Here is a 16,091-nt window from a genome sequence, read left to right on the forward strand (position 1 = left end):
GTCTCTTTTGCATTTTTTAAAAAAGGTAAGTAAATATGCCTAAGCTGTTTCCTGGGATTGCAGGAAACATCCGCCAAGGCTAGTTTTCATTCAGTTGTTATGTAGCTAGAGATAGTGTTCTTTGGGTATTGCATTTTTTGAAAAGCCAAGAGTGTTCTTTGCACATTGCATTTTTTGAGAAGCCAAGAGTGAAATGCTCTTTTTCAAACAGAGAAAACAACATTTAGGTACTTCCCAGTCTTACATGTGATCATTATCTCATTAGCCTATGTGTTCTAATCAGCCTAACAGATGTTTTAAAGAACATGTGGCTTTGAGCTCTTAGGGAGGCTGAAAAGGGATACTTTCACTGTATTTGAAAATAGCAGATAAAAGTGACTTAAACTTTTTTTCCTGGAACTATCCCTGAAAATTGTTGGGATCATTTCAGCCCAGTTTATCTTAGTTCAGGGGAATTTCATAGATAAATGTGATAATAATACAGCCAAAACTATTAATGTAGTAGACTAATGAAGGAGGTTTGCATGAAAACATCTGAAAACTTTATTGCACTTGTGCAAGTACGTGAAAATATTCGTTTTATTTGGTTTATGCACTGTAAATTGAATCAGAATCTGAAATTTCATCTTTTCTCTGACTGCAGACTTCTGAATAATGTAGGTTACTACTGCTTTTGGAAACTGGAGCTCACTGCAACATCTTGCAGGGAATAAAGCTGGAACGTTGTGAAGAGTTTTGGGGAAATCCTGCTCAACTCTGGTTTAAGTCACATTGTTGTCTATTGATTATTAACAATGTTTAATTAACTGGCAGTTGGTGAATAATACCAGCAACAAACCACAGTATGGTGTGTCATTAATATTAGATTAACTTTCAGCATGTTAATAAACATCTATAAATTTCTAAGTGTTCTTCTGTGGCTAATTTGCCAAAGCTTTACTCTTACATGCATATTCATGCAGCTGCCTGCACAAATACCCTTTCCCACCACATAGGGATTGTATGCACACCCACTGTCTTCTAGGAGTGCAGGTTTCCCTGCTCACACACATCTGCAGTGGGAGATAAGGGTACTTGTAGCACTTTTCTATGGAGAGTCATCCAGCTAGCTGGAGTGCAGGCTTCTCACAGCATTTTATAGAAAGGCTGCCCCACCTGGCCTACATGAAGGTCATGATACTGCCAGGACAGCTTCTAGTGGTATCAGACTAGGTTTTCACTGCTGCTGTGTTAAGAAGGTCTTTCTTGTCCTGTCACAATTTTTCAAGCTGCTTTCATAATTTGTTTCAAGCTTTTCCTTTCTGTTGATGGTCATTTTAAACAGATGACATCATAGTTCCTTTCCCCTTGCTACTCAGGACAACTTAAGGGTGTCCCAGTCCCACTTACATGTGCTGGTACACTCTCACTCCTGCTGCGTCAACTGGTGATAACCAGTCTATTCACCAAGAGAGAAAGTGATGAAGATTCCTCCATATACAAGCTTCTAGTTGGAACTGAAGAGGCTAGTGTGAAGTACATGGTATATGTGAAGTGTAGAACTCAGTCACAGGCATGAGAAAACGTGATAATTTCTCTACAGATTCCCAGGGTACTCTTCAAAACATACGCTTGTAAATTTTTACTTTCAAAAAGTGAATTTCCTATTACTCGTCTCACCAACTCATCTTCACCATGTAGTAATGCAGTGCTCAGTGGAGTATTTTCGCCATTCTGTTCTCAAAGTACAGTCCAGATATCATGCAAAGAAACTCTGATTTCCAATCTTCTTGGTCTGCATTGAAAAGAATAATCCAACTGACACTTAAAAAATCAGTTAAGTTCAAGATCATTCCTGTTAGGAGAACTGTTAATTTCTCTTTCTGGATGGAAAAATTAAAACTTATCTGTGGTTTTGGACAGCTGTAGCCATATGAAGCATGACTGCTTTGTGTAAAGCTAATTTCTTTTGTATGTCACTTTTCTGATGGGATGCAGAAGCACCAGGGCATTTACTTCCTGATATTGACATGTTTTGCAGGTTCTTATTGAGACTGCCAAGAAGCTTGGGCTCCAGTGTCATTCCAAGGGGACAATGATCACAATCGAAGGCCCACGTTTCAGTTCTCGTGCAGAAAGCTTGATGTTTCGCAGCTGGGGAGCTGATGTTATCAACATGACCACAGTGCCTGAAGTGATTCTTGCCAAAGAAGCTGGAATGAGTTATGCTAGTATTGCCATGGCAACAGATTACGACTGCTGGAAGGAGCATGAAGAAGCAGTGAGTGAAACCTTTTTTTTCTTCTGGGTCTTGTCCTGAGGGATCTGGATGAGAACCTGTAGGTTTTGGCAAGAGATCACATACTAAACTAAATCTGTTCTTACTTACAGTAATACTAGTGAGTTATTCTTGATGAACGCTTTTGAAAGTAAGATCAGAATAAGTTGTTGCTAACTCGTTCATTTTCATAAACTTGCCTCACTCCTAGCAAACCTTTTGTCTCCTCTTGTCTGAATCAAGGGGTCTGTATGTACGAAAGTCCTAACCTCTGTGTATGAGCTTGTCTTCCTGTAATTGGTCTGCTGTTCTTTTGCAGCTCTGTGCAAAATTGTGTACCTGCATTAGTTCTGGTTTTTTATGTAGTATACAATCAGACACGTGCTCACAGAGGGAAGATGTTTTTACTGGCTAGAATGATTGTGGTGTTTTAAGACTTCACCTTTACACTTAGAGCTGTACAAGTTAGATGAATTTTAGTATTTTAAAAGTGTGCCATCAAAATTGAGAGACGCCACTCAGTTTTATTGCATTTCTAGGTCTCAGTGGATAAAGTTTTAAAGACGCTGAAAGAGAATGCAAATAAGGCTACGAGCATACTGCTTACTGCTATACCTCAGATAGGTTCCATGGAATGGAGTGACACCCTGCACACACTGAAAGTAAGTACACGCATGAGGCTAATGAGTACGGGGGACAGTGCATGCATCTATATACACATGTAATGTAGGTACATGTTCCAAGATGTTTCTACTAAAATCATAACTTCTTGTAATAGGTGTTTCAATTAACAAAATCCATTCAAGATGGGCAAACGAATTCATTGAGACTCCACAAGCTTTATTGCGAAGATATAGCTTCAGTTTTACAAGAAGTATTACAAAAGGCAAAAACTTAAGGTCATCTTTATATGGCTGATGCTCAGCTTTGGCTTAGCTTTTAGAACAATGGAAAGCCAAGCAGAGAAGACTGAACAAAACAAAAAACATTTTGCTCTTTAATATGCAGGAGGAGAGGAATCTGCTACAAGATGCAGGCAATAACTAGTTTGAAATTCTTAGAAGGGTGTTCTCCCACAGGTTTCAGTTCTACAATGCATAGGAAAAAATAAGGAAAATAAAAAACATTTCAAAATATATTGATGAGGGAATTTTTAGGCACAACTTTTCTCAGGCAAGAGGTTACTTACATGTTTTGCATCACTTCTATTTCACAGGCATGCTTGAGATTCATTTCTGAAGACATCCATTTCTAGCAATAGTGCAGAGGGAAGGAGCAAAGTTAAAATAGTTTGGATGTCTATCCAAATTGTCAGTGAGCTTTTTGTGACAAATAGCTACTTCCAAGAGTGTAAAGCACAAGAGCAAGTGAGAATTACATTGAGATAGTGTGGGAAGCAGGGGAAGATAATTGCAATATGAAAAACAGAGAGCAGACATAAGTGGACCACTAAGATCTCCATTACTGGGAGCAGCAGCAGTCTGAAAAAGGAGAAAACCTATTCAGGAAACTCTTAAGAAAATCCAGTCTGATAACTCTCCTGTCTTAGGTTCTTTCTTCAAATGTCTCATGCGTTTCCAATATGGTTCTTTTGTCAGTCACTCTCATCTCTAGTCAGTGTCCTAAAGGAAAGATATATTAAGCAAATTCACCCCAAAATTCAGACACTTTTAAGCAGACTTGACTAGGTCAGGTTTGTGGAGGTCCAGCCCAAACCCTTAAAATTGGTCTTCACTGGAAAACCTAGTTTTTATTAGGAGGCCTTGGATTGTGTTTATGACTCTTCCTCACACAATTATATGAAACAGATATATTAATACCCCCTGTATATATTTTTGAGAGGTAACTGACTTTTTCCTTGCAGTTTTTAGGAAGTTTTGTCATGGACGGAGAAGGGAAACAACAGAATCAGTATTTCTTTCCTCCCCCCAATCCACAGAAAACATCTTCAGAGAACTGAGTCAGACCTCTTGTTTTATATTGGTGCCTGGCTATACAAAAAAACTCAGGGTTTGAGCAAGTAATCTAAAAAATATGCTAGATATTCCTCAGCTACTTTGGTCATACTGGGATGAAGAAATTTCCCAAGTATATAATGCTGCTTAGGTACTTAGGGATCTGCCAGCAGTTCTGGCAGGTGTACTTCAGTAAGCACTGTCCTATTGCTTTCCCTTGCACAATTGCCATGATTCTTCATTGGGAGTGAAAAAGCAGGTGACTGGAAAAAGCTGGAATTTAGTTTACAAGTTTCCCATTTAATGAATGCTAAACCTTCTTCCAATTCATTGTCAGCTTTTTAAAACACTAATGCAAACAGGCTTCCTCCAGCTCAGCCTCTGAACTACTATTTGCTGAAAGAAGAAAATCTGGTGTGCCAGAGGAACGGTCACTCTATTCTAGTGCAGCTTCTTAAACTTTTTCTCTTAAGCATCTGCCACTGTCTGGTATCTGTGATGAATATTGAGATAGTTTCAGTTTAGCTTGGCAGTTCTTATGTGTCTTTATGCTCTTTGATAGTGCTTGGTTTGAGTGATAATAAACTGAGAAAGGGAGTTTAGAGGAGCATTAGAGGAGCTGGAAACAGGAACCTAGGTGTTGGCAGTGGGGCATGAGATTTTATGTCAGGGGAGTAGGAGTCACCATTATTTCTGATTTAACACGACCAACTACTCTGGAAAAGTGGCTGGAAAGTGTGAGGCTTTGAAAGAATACTCTGATTTTACGTAGGAAGGGCAGGAAAGGCTAAAAATGCCTCTGAGGCATTGAATGATGGTAAAGTAGATGAAGGATTAGTCCTAGGCTCCTGTGCTAGTGAATAGAGAGAAATGCAATTATTCAATACAGCAAAGAGAGATACGTGTATGCATGCCTCTGACAAGTGCACTGTTGTACTGTAAAGAATTGAAGGACTGTTTTGTTGCTGAGTCTGAAGTGTTCTTCTGTATGGGAATTTTGAAGGCCAGATGATGGATTTTATTGAACTGATCTTTTTCAGAGGCACTGTTTGCTAGAGCTCAGAGGCAGCACCCCTTGCATGCCCTGTGCTAACGTGAGGAAAACAGACTAGGAGGAAGCTGAGCCAGACTTCAGCTGGTATTCTGCCATCAGTGACCATGTAAAGCCATGCCAGCCTACATTCAGGCTGCAGGTGGGCACCTCCAGTGGGCATTTGTTGGTGTCTTTCTGGTATTTATGAAGCCATAAAGCTCTATGTGGACACAACTTTTTCTTTGAATTTTGTAATCTGGCTGCTACAACTGGAGGAACTTCACCAGGCGCAAGAAAATATGCTGCTAGTATCTTTGCCCAGTTGTGTTTATCTGTCTCTTCCTGCAGAGCTATGCATCCCACCCACCCATACACATGCAGTGGTGTCACCTCTGGATCTCACAGTACTCTTTAAGAAACCCTGGAGTGTCAAAGCAAAAATGTCCAAGGGTTGTTTTTCTGTTGAAGGGTAGGCTGCCTGCCATCTGCTCTTTTTCACGTGTCTTTTCATGTGTCATATGACAGTGAGTTTAAGTGTAGTTTGAAAGTTACTGTTTTCTAACAGCCTAAGATGTCTTTATGCCTCTGTTTCCTGGCTCTGTTGCTGTAAAAAGAGATTGTTCTCGAGGCTCGAGTTACATGAACTTCAAAAGAAGTTTGGAGCTAACTTTTTTACAGGCACAGCATCTTCCTACAGCCCATCATTTTGAAGCATGGCCAAAGTACAAAGCCCTTACTCTTTCAGAACAGAGTGTGACTATGTACTATTTATGTCATGGATCAGGAAACACAGGTGATGCTATCGATCGCAGTTGTCTAAGTGCTTTCTGTCTTAACGTCAGGGAAATTTCAGGATAGGAATGGTCAACCCTGGCTGGTGTACAGCTGGATCTTCCTTTCACTGAAAAGAGTTGTTTAGTGAGATGATAGTCACTGGCAGTAATGCTCATGGAATAGTAACACTCAGCATCCTGTGGGGAGCAAGAAAGCCAAGTAACAGTATAATTGCTGGAATTCAGGGGAGCGTACTTGCATTTAACCAGTGAATTAGTAGGTGTCATCTTATGGGATGCAACCCTGAAGGGGCAAGGAGCTCCAGAAAGCTGGCAGGCCTTTAAGGGCAGCATTCTTCAAGCATAGGAGTGATCCACAGAAACATCAATCAGGAGACTTACTTGGCTGAACAGTAAACAGAGCTCCAGTGCAAAAATGAAGGAATCCGGAAGCAAGAGCAGGTATGGTTGCAGAAAAACCAAAGCTTGCCCATGGTTAACACTTGGAAGGGACATCAAAGGCAAGAGCTGCAGCCTTTGCTGATCACATTGATGGTTTTGGTACCAATGGTTTTGATACCAATGGTATCAAAAGCTGATCAAGTCAAATGTGGACTCATTGCTGAATGAAGTAAGCAAATCAGTGACAGTGGACAGTTTCAAAAGGGAAGCAGTTTTGCTTGACCTTTGCTAAGAAAAATATTGGTGAGAGAGTTAAAACTGCCTTGTTGAAAACAATTTAGCTCATAACAACTGGCAAATTAGCTCTTTACCTTTATTGCGTTAATATTCAACCCCATGAGAATGCAGAGAGAATCTATACTGGGATGGTAAAAGGAATGTCACATAAGAACTGTTTTTAATTAGAGCACGGGTGTAAGAAAATCAGCTTGTGGTAAGGTGTCAGTGCTTCTGTGAATGCTCTCCAGATAAACTTATGGACTCTCTGAGGACACCTGCTGATATTACCTGCCTGTTTTGACCTTCTGTAACTAGTCTATGTGAAACAATATTTGTCAGACCTCAAATACAAGGAATAATGTTGTCCTTCATGTTAAGAGAACTGTGGTAAGTGCATACTGTGGGATAGTTTAGATTGGGTAAGCTATCTCTAGACTTGTTTCAGCAGACATCATCCTTGATAGAGCTGGACTTAATATGTTTGGTAGCTGACAAATTGAAGGGCACAAAGGTTAATATTTTTAGTAATTTTTTCTAGTCTATTATAAACTGAAAGTTGCATTCATAATTTAAATGTCTGGAGCTCTGATCTTGTGAATATTCTTGAGTAATTTTTTTCCTCAAAATATATCTCAATGAAATCGGTGAACATACTTATGTGACTAGAGTGAATTGGCTCAGGTGAATAAGGTAGTGGGGGAAAAATCATCAAGGCTTCACTTCAACTGTAGTTGCATTGGTCTATGTACTGAGGTCCTTGCAGTCTAAGGACCTCTAAAGAAAGCTGAGATTGAAGTGTTTCTCAGGTCCTACCCTTGAATGTGGCTGCTGTCAAAGTTTCCCATCCCTGCATACCATAAATAATTCTTTCACTCCCCGTCAGTGCACCTTTAGAGAAGGGTTTCTCTGTACCTGATGGCAGTTCCTCAAAATTGATGAGGAAACACGTAGAGGTCATTTTTAGGGAGCTTTGTTTTCAGAGCATTCTGTTTATTCTTATGAAGAGCTTTCTGTGAATGTGAGGCATCTAAGGTAATATGCTAGCCTTAAAAAATAAAAAGCAAGCTGCAGAATTTTTCATTTGTAGCCTGTGAACCTGGACTCTATAACGTAGTGTTTCTGCAATATGATTGTGTGGTTGGTTGACCTTGGCTGGATGCCAGGTGTCCACCAAGCTGTTCTGTCACTCCTCTCCTCAGCTGGACAAGGGGAGAAGAATACAATGCAGTTCTCATGGATCTAGATAAAGATCACTCAGCCTTTTCTGTTGCAGGCAAACAGACTGGGCTTGGAGAAATTAATTTATTACCAATCAAATTTATTACCTAACAAACAGCAGGATAATGAGACATAAAACTAAATCTTAAAACCCTTCCCTCCACCTCTCCATTCTTCCTGGACTTAACTTCACTCCCAGTTTTCTCTGCCTCCTCCACATTGTCTCTGCCACTCCTTCCTTTTCACACTCTTTTCCTGCTCCAGCATGGGGTCCTACCCACAGAAGACAGTCCTCCATGAAGTTGTCCAGTGTGCGACCTTCCCACAGGCTGCAGTTCTTCATGAACTGCTCCAGCGTGGGTCCTTTCCAGGGTGTGCAGTCCTTCAGGAAGTGACTGCTCTAGAGTGGAACTGCCACAGGGTCACAAGTGCCGCCAGCAAACGTGCTCCAGCATCAGCTCCTCTATCCATGGGTTATAGGTTCTTCCAGGAGCCTGCTCCAGCGCCGGCTTCACACAGGGTCACAGCCTCCATGGGCTGCAGGTGGATATCTGCTCCACTGTTTACCTCTAAGGGCTGCAGGAGTCACCCTCCTTCACCACGGGCTGCGGGGTTATCTCTGCTCTGCTACCTGGACCACCTCCTACCTTTCCTCCTTCACCAACCTTAGTGTCTACAGAATTGTTTCTCTCACATATTCTCACTCTGTTCTCCAGCTGCAATTGCTGTGGCACGGCAGTTTTTTCCCCCTTCTTAAACATGTTATCCCAGAGGCACTATCAGCATCAGTGATGGGCTGTGCCTTGGCCAGTAGTGAGACCCTTTTGAAGTCAGCTGGCATTGGCTTTTTTGGACACAGGGGAAGCTTCTAGCAGTTTCTCACAGAAGGCACCCCTGTAGCCCCCTGGTACCAAAATAAAAAGTAATGACTAGTTGTAGAAGGGTTTTAACGTGTGACCTCCCTGTAATGCTTTTGACTTTGGTCGTGTTGGAGGAAGTTGGAGATACTGTTCATATGGACAGAATTACATCTGTTCTGTAATCCACATGGAAGCTATGTAGTCTGCCTTTACATTAAAAACTAATTCTGCTCTGCGTTGGCAGAGGAAGCATTCAACTACTTTGACTTTGTATTTCAGACAACAGTGCAGTGTTCGGTCATCCTGCCAAAGCAGTAACAACCTGGATGGACCTTGAAGTTTGGGTGCTTACAAGGAAGAGTGGATCACCTTCGAACTTCCAGAGGTTATAATGTCTTCAAAAATTGTTGCAAACATACGGGAGTGGAGTAACGCTTGACTGATGATAATGTATAAGGCAGCTTTTATAATCTTTATCGTGCTTAATCATGTATAAAATGGCTTAAGTTAGATTTTGAGTATGTTTTAAACTTGGAATACCTTTACTATCAAGCTGGCTCAGACTGTGACTGAAGAGAAAAGTCAGTAGCAAGTTGTTGTCCTCTGCTCAGTGATACCTTTTAGTTGGTGGAAGAAATGAAAGGCTGTGTAACACTCCACTGCATTTTTGCAAAATTAGATCTAAGAAAGCAGATTCACAGATAACACTGTTTGCTTTGCTGTTTCTGCCTTCCATCTTTTCCTTCAACAAGGCAAATGGTTACAATTCACTGCAGAAACATATCAGAAAACCTGACGGACAATTTCAAAATAATACTATACTATTTTTCTACCTTATCTTTTTTTTATTATCTCAGTTATTTTTTTAAAAACGGTGTGTTTTGTTTGTGTGCTTGATGACATGGTTCGGTAATTGTAGTGAGTCTTCCACAGCATAGGTGTAAAACCAATTAATACTCTCATTTAAAAAAAATGGAGGTAATACCTAAATCAAATTTGTGCCTGAAGATATACTTACGTGACTTACAGAATGGTACAGAAAAGTACTTTACTGCCAGTGTCCTGAACACTGTACTGGCCTTTTGCTGCTTTAGTGATCTGAACAACTCTGAGTTTAGTTTCTGGTTTAAGTTATGAATGTGCTCAAGTGCTTTGAATGTTTACATTTCATTTTTAAATACAATTTAACTTCAATAAAATAATCTACTGCTGCTTGTCTGGAAAATAAAGCAAATTAAACCTATGCTTCTCCATACTGTGTGGAAACTGGAGTGGGAGGGGAGTATTTACTTCTAGTTGTTAGTAATTGAATTCTGGTTGTCGGACAGTGGCTTTAGCCATTCATGGGACAGGTTGGTGGTGATACCTTGTAAACGACACTTTTGGGAAGACTGCTCTTGGAAAAATACTGTGCTGCTTACGACCTAAAGTTCTAAGTCCCTGAAATAACAAGGATTGCTGAGACAGAAGTGGATCAGAATGCAGTCCAAGCAAGTGAGGGAAAGATCAGAACCATGAAAGGTATGAATTATCACAGTAATGTTGAAAAAAAAAATGTAATCCAAAGGAAAAAATTAAAAGTAGGTATGTAAGCTTTTTAGCTTGCTAGTCTTCTTTTGTTCGACATGGTCTCCTGCTGTGAAAGCCTTCAGATTTGGACATATTCTCCCTAGCAAAAGCAGTTCATGTGCTTTTCAGATACGACTAAAATTAACTTAAAAACTTTCTGTATTCCCTGGCATTTTTCTAAAGGACGTGGATTGCAGGAGCCAGAGCTTGAAGTTTGGCGGGAAGAAGGCTACAGATCTAACATACCTTTTACTGCTTTAATATCTTGCCAGATAAGATGGCTTGCCTTAAAAATAGTTTTCATTGCTGTTATCTTTGTCTCCTAGAGAGATTGAGTGAAAGGAACTGGAGCCATAAGGTTCATATTTGGTTATTCAGGAGAAACTTGTTTCTGGGTTTCTATTTTCAGTCCCCCTAGGTTTGTTGTTGTTTTGTTTGTGTTTTTTTACATTCCATAGTGACATATAAAGATAGCTGTGTTAATGTTCTTGTTTTGTATACTGAGTACTTACAGTGTCACAGGACAGTATGGCACGGAGCAGGTCCATAGGCAGTATTTCTTCTGGTACATTTCTGTTATAAATTCATCTTCATGTGCAGGACTTGAAGATAGTGCTAGGTTAGTATAGTATAGGGATGGCAGCATTAAAACAGTTACAGTCAACAGCTTAATATCCAACTGGAAACCAGTAAAAAGTGGTGCCCTTCAAAGATCTGTACTAGGACCAGTACCATGCAGTGTCTTCATCAACAACATAAAATAGTGCAGTTGCCTCCCTTGATGATGTCAAGCTGAGTGGTGCAGTTGATTTGCTAAAGGAACAGATTGTCGTCCAAAGGGACTTGGATAGTCTTGAGGACTGGGCCCTGGGCCCCTCACCACAAGAAGGATGTTGAGGCTCTGGAGCGAGTCCAGAAAAGAGCAACAAAGCTGGTGAGGGGGCTGGAGAACAGGCCTCATGAGGAGCGGCTGAGAGAGCTGGGGTTGTTTAGCCTGGAGAAGAGGAGGCTGAGGGGAGACCTCATTGCTCTCTACAACTACCTGAAGAGAGGTTGTAGAGAGGAGGGTGCTGGCCTCTTCTCCCAAGTGACAGGGGACAGGACAAGAGGGAACGGCCTCAAGCTCCACCAGGGGAGGTTTAGGCTGGACATTAGGAAAAAATTCTTCACAGAAAGGGTCACTGGGCACTGGAACAGGCTGCCCAGGGAGGTGGTTGAGTCCCCTTCCCTGGAGGTGTTTAAGGCACGGGTGGACGAGGTGCTAAGGGGCATGGTTTAGTGTTTGATAGGAATGGTTGGACTCGATGATCCCGTGGGTCTCTTCCAACCTGGTTATTCTATGATTCATGTGAACCTCGTGAGGTTCAACAAGGCCAATTGCCAAGTCCTGCACCTGGGGCAAACTGGGGAATGAAGAGATTGAGAGCAGCCCTGCAGAGAAGGATTTGGGGGACTGGTGGATGAGAAGCTGGATGTGACCAGGCAGTGTGCACCTGCAGCCAAGTAAAACCAGCTACCTCAAAAGAAGTACAGCCTACAACAAAAGAAGTCTGGCTAGCAGGTCAAGGGAGGCAATTTTGCTCCTCTGCTCTGGTGACTCCCAACCTGGAGTACTGTGTTCAGCTCTGGAGTCTTCAGGACAGGAAGGACATGGATCTGTTAGAGCAAGTCCAGAGGAGGGCCATGAAGATGATCACAGGGCTGGAACATCTGCCATATGAGGACAGGCTGAGTGAGGTTGGCTCATTCAGCCTGGAGAAGAGAAGGGTCCACGGAGACCTTATACCAGCTTTCCGGTGCTTAAGGAGGCTTTTAAGAAAGATGGGGACTGACTTTTTAGCATGGCCTGTTGTGATAGGACAAGGGGCAATTGTTTTAAACCGAAAGAGCATGGATTTAGGTTGGACTTAAAATTATTTTTTTTTCAATGAGGGTGGTGAGGCAATGGGACGGGTTGCCCATCATTTGGAAGGGTTCAAAGTCAGGTTAGGTGAGACTTTGGTCAACCTGTTCCAGTGAAAGATGTCCCTGCCCACTGCAGGGGTATTGGGCTAGAATGAGCTTTGAAGGTTCCTTCTAACCCAAACCACTCTGTGATACCAGTTTGCTCTGTCAACATAGGCTTGGTATCTGAAGGTGTCCCATGCAGAATTACTGTATGGTCAGTGACACGGTGATACTGCGTAGTGTGTTTTCACAAAGTTCGATATACATTTTATACTCTTCCAAATATATTGGGAGATATTTATCCAGCTGTCTACACAATGAAGATAGTAACTGGAAAGAGATCATAGGTTATGTTTAATTTTGTAAGAAAGGCCAAATACTGGTTTTAATTGTCTTCCTAAAAGTCCTAAGAAAGGTATTTAATTTATTGTAGGAAATACTGCAGGTATGGTATAGGACAAGAAGATGCAAATGTCATGCACTGTGTTAACTAAAACCAAGTAAACATTTTAGCAGAGAGCAGTAGCTGTTCTCAGACTCAAAATGGCTCCAGTGTGAGAAGAGGGATACAGTGACACAGAGGACTTCACTGATGGAAATTGCCTCTCTTCTTATTGACTGTCTCTATGACAGTTTTATTTTTTACAGCCCATATTCAGTTTGTTTGCTGTGATGTATCTGGAGTGCCTTCTTCTGGTGCGTAGTATTAATGCTGCTTCTGGATCACAACTTCAGAATCAGCCTTAACAAATACTAGATTGAGGTTCTTTGAAAATCACATCTTGGCCTGGTAACAGCTTACCAAAATATAGGATGATAAGGATGGTAAATTGTTGCTGTTGCCTGGTTCTCAAACATCTCAGGCTCCAAGTTAATGCCTCTCAAGGTTGACTGATATCATTGTTCCTCTTACAGAAACTGTATGTTAAGCATAACTTGTTATAGGCTTCTGCTACAATTTAACACTAGCATCTCTTATACAAAGAATTGTTTCTTCTAAAATTAACAAAACTTTCAGCAGGACCTCTCAGGACCAGACTGGTTTCTATGTGTATGTTTCCCAAACCCTTTAGCTTGAAACAGTGACTACTGTTACATTTAAAAGTTACATTTAAACAGTGACTACTTCTACACAGGCGCTGAAATAGTGAGCACTGAAGCAAACAAAGCAGCTTTTCTATGAGTAAGTTTCATGTCTCCTGCGAATGCCTAGTGAATTATTAACTAATGAAATTTAAACTTAGGTTTTTCAGGCCTACTTCTTATTCTCCAGTGCAATTGTCCTAAACTAATGTGTTGATTTGGGTAGCCTGAGTGCTTTCAAGGCTTTGAGGGAAAGAGCCCTAGAGCTGGCAGGAGCTGCTGAAGAACAAGTCAGTCTCTCAGGCTGCTGTGTGGGACTTACCTTGGTGAAATAGAGAAATTCAGCTAGGAAACAGTGGGTAATTAGAAACAAAGCCTGAAAGCCTATTTTTCTCCCCCCTATATATAAAGGGGAGACTGAATGAATGTCAGTGATTTTGAACAGCACCAGTGCACAAAGCAGGAGGCATGCCAGCATTATCCAAGGACTGGGAAATACAGAATTGGTAGCCAGCTGACTCCTTGTGAAGTTTTCCACTGAGCTCCAAAGAAAATGCCAGAACTTGGTAGTGCATGAAAAGTCCAGATCTGCACAGACCACAAGCAGAAGTGTTACTGCAGTGCAAGTTCAACATGCAAATAGCAAATGCAAGAGGAAGGCTTACACCCACTCACAGGAGCTTTTGTCTGACTGTCCCTCCAGTGGCATTTGTTAGGAGTCACATTTCATTTTGGCATACAAGTCACAGGCAACAGACCTTCTTCCGCTTTGACTGAAGAGGCTTCTGGATCCGGACTCAGTCACTTTCTGACTCAAACAGCCCTTGTCTACATTCCAAGCCAGCACCCCATACTTATTTCCATCATGAGCATTTGCTCTCTCTGACTGTGGAGTTGCTATGATGTCCGGCGTTGCTTCTAACTGATTTGTTGGATATTGCATTTTGTTTCACCCAGATATCCCGGGCTTGTAACATCCTTTTCTCTTGGAGGACATACCTGTTTATTTTGTTTGCAATATCCTCCAGTGTATGTGTTGACAGTGTAATGTGCTGCACTGTTGCAGCTTCAGATATGGTGCAAACTAGACCTTGAGCCAGGCCATTAGATTTACCCTTTTGCTCCCTTTTCTGTTTCCTCTGAACCATTCTGTGCAGCCTGACAATGATCTATCTTGCTAATGTGAGATTCATCTCTCGTTTTCACTTAGCTGGCACTTCATGCTGTTTCACACTAACAACATCCAAAGCACCTCTCAGCTTCAGCACAGGTGGCATGTGACATCAGAATCTAGTTTTTGTATTACTATTCAAACCAGGCCCAAGAGCAGTTGGGGTTCCCAGAACTGTAACCAGTAAGGGAGTATTTTGTTTATCGAAACCAGCTGAGTATCAGTAAGGAAAGAAATTATTCCGGAGGTGCTCAGCACTGGGCAGGATCAGCCCTCTAAGATGGAAACTGGCTTAACTGTTTTAACCACTGCTTCCTCTCCCCACTGTCATTGCAGTACTGAATAAAGCAGGACAGTGCAAGAGAACTGAAATTTTTAATCACTTTTTTCCCAAAAGTTTGCAATTGTTTGTTTAGACAACTGTCAAATTCTCCACCACCTTTACTACAAATTGGCTCAGGCACTTTGTGTTGCAAGGCTATGCATAACTAGGCATGCTTGGAAATATGATTTCTGTCTGAGTATCAGGCCCAGATCAAAAGATTCCCATCTAAATATGTTCAAGGGTACTGGTGGGATTTTTCAGCTCCCTACAGTGCATTTTGTATACTGACAACACTGCTATTCCACATCTCTCCTACCCCTCCCTGCTGCTTATTTTTCCTGCTCCAATGTATGTCAAACTCCTCAAAAAAGTTTCATCAGTTCACAGAACCAGAAAAAAAAAAAACAAAAACCACACAGGTGTAATTCCTTCCCCAAAATGGAAGAGTTTGCACCATAGCACCAAGTTAAAGCAGGTCATGAGAAGGTCAAAAGTGGCTTCAGCAACATGGGGCTGCACAGCCAAAGCCCAACTAGAACTTCATCTCAACACTGCAGTAAAGGACAACAAAAAATGTTTCTATAAATACATTAGCAACAAAAAGGACGGCTAAAGACAATCTCAATCATTTGCAGGATTGGGGGAAACATAGGGAAGAAGGATGAGGAAAAAGCTGAGGTAGTTAGTGCCTTGTTCACCTCAGTCTTTAATAAGGGGATCAATTGTTCTTGGGGTACCCTGCCCTCTGAGCTGAAAGACAGGGATAGGGAGCAGAATGAAAGCCCCATAATCCAGGGGGAAATGCTTAGCAACTTGCTACTTCACCTAGACACACACAAGTCTAAGGGGCCAGATGAGATCCACCCAAGAGTACTGAAGGAACCAGTGGAAGTGCTCACCAAGCCACTTCCTATCATTTACCAGCAGTCCTGGCTAACCAGGGAGGTCCCAGTTGACTGGACGTTGGTAAATATGGTGCTGATCTACAAGAAGGGCTGAGAGGAGGATCCAGAGAACTACAGGGCTGTCAGCCTGAGCTCAGTGCAAGGGAATGTTATGGAACTGATCATCTTGAGTGCCATCATGCAGCACGTACAGGATAACCAGATGATCAGGCCCAGTTAGCATGGGTTTAGGTCCTGCTTGACCTGATCTTCTTCTGTAACAAGTTGACCCACTTAGTTGATAAGGGAAAGCCTATTGATGTTGTCTACCTAGA

The 16,091-nt window shown here is 41.7% G+C and overlaps 1 protein-coding gene across 1 annotated transcript in view; it reads left to right on the plus strand.

Annotated features, from left to right (window-relative positions):
• The window catches only part of MTAP (methylthioadenosine phosphorylase), a 32,957-nt gene extending 22,923 nt beyond the window's left edge, over window positions 1-10,034 (plus strand). Inside the window, exons 6-8 of the mRNA XM_069880577.1 lie at window positions 2,021-2,260; window positions 2,797-2,919; window positions 9,057-10,034. Of these exons, the coding sequence (XP_069736678.1) occupies window positions 2,021-2,260; window positions 2,797-2,919; window positions 9,057-9,095 (402 nt within the window). The 3' untranslated portion in view covers window positions 9,096-10,034. The remainder of the gene's footprint in view (window positions 1-2,020; window positions 2,261-2,796; window positions 2,920-9,056) is intronic.
• Window positions 10,035-16,091: the final 6,057 nt, after the last annotated feature.

The sequence above is a fragment of the Phaenicophaeus curvirostris genome, chromosome Z (assembly GCF_032191515.1).
Source record: "Phaenicophaeus curvirostris isolate KB17595 chromosome Z, BPBGC_Pcur_1.0, whole genome shotgun sequence".
In the NCBI taxonomy this organism is placed as follows: Eukaryota; Metazoa; Chordata; class Aves; order Cuculiformes; family Cuculidae; genus Phaenicophaeus; species Phaenicophaeus curvirostris.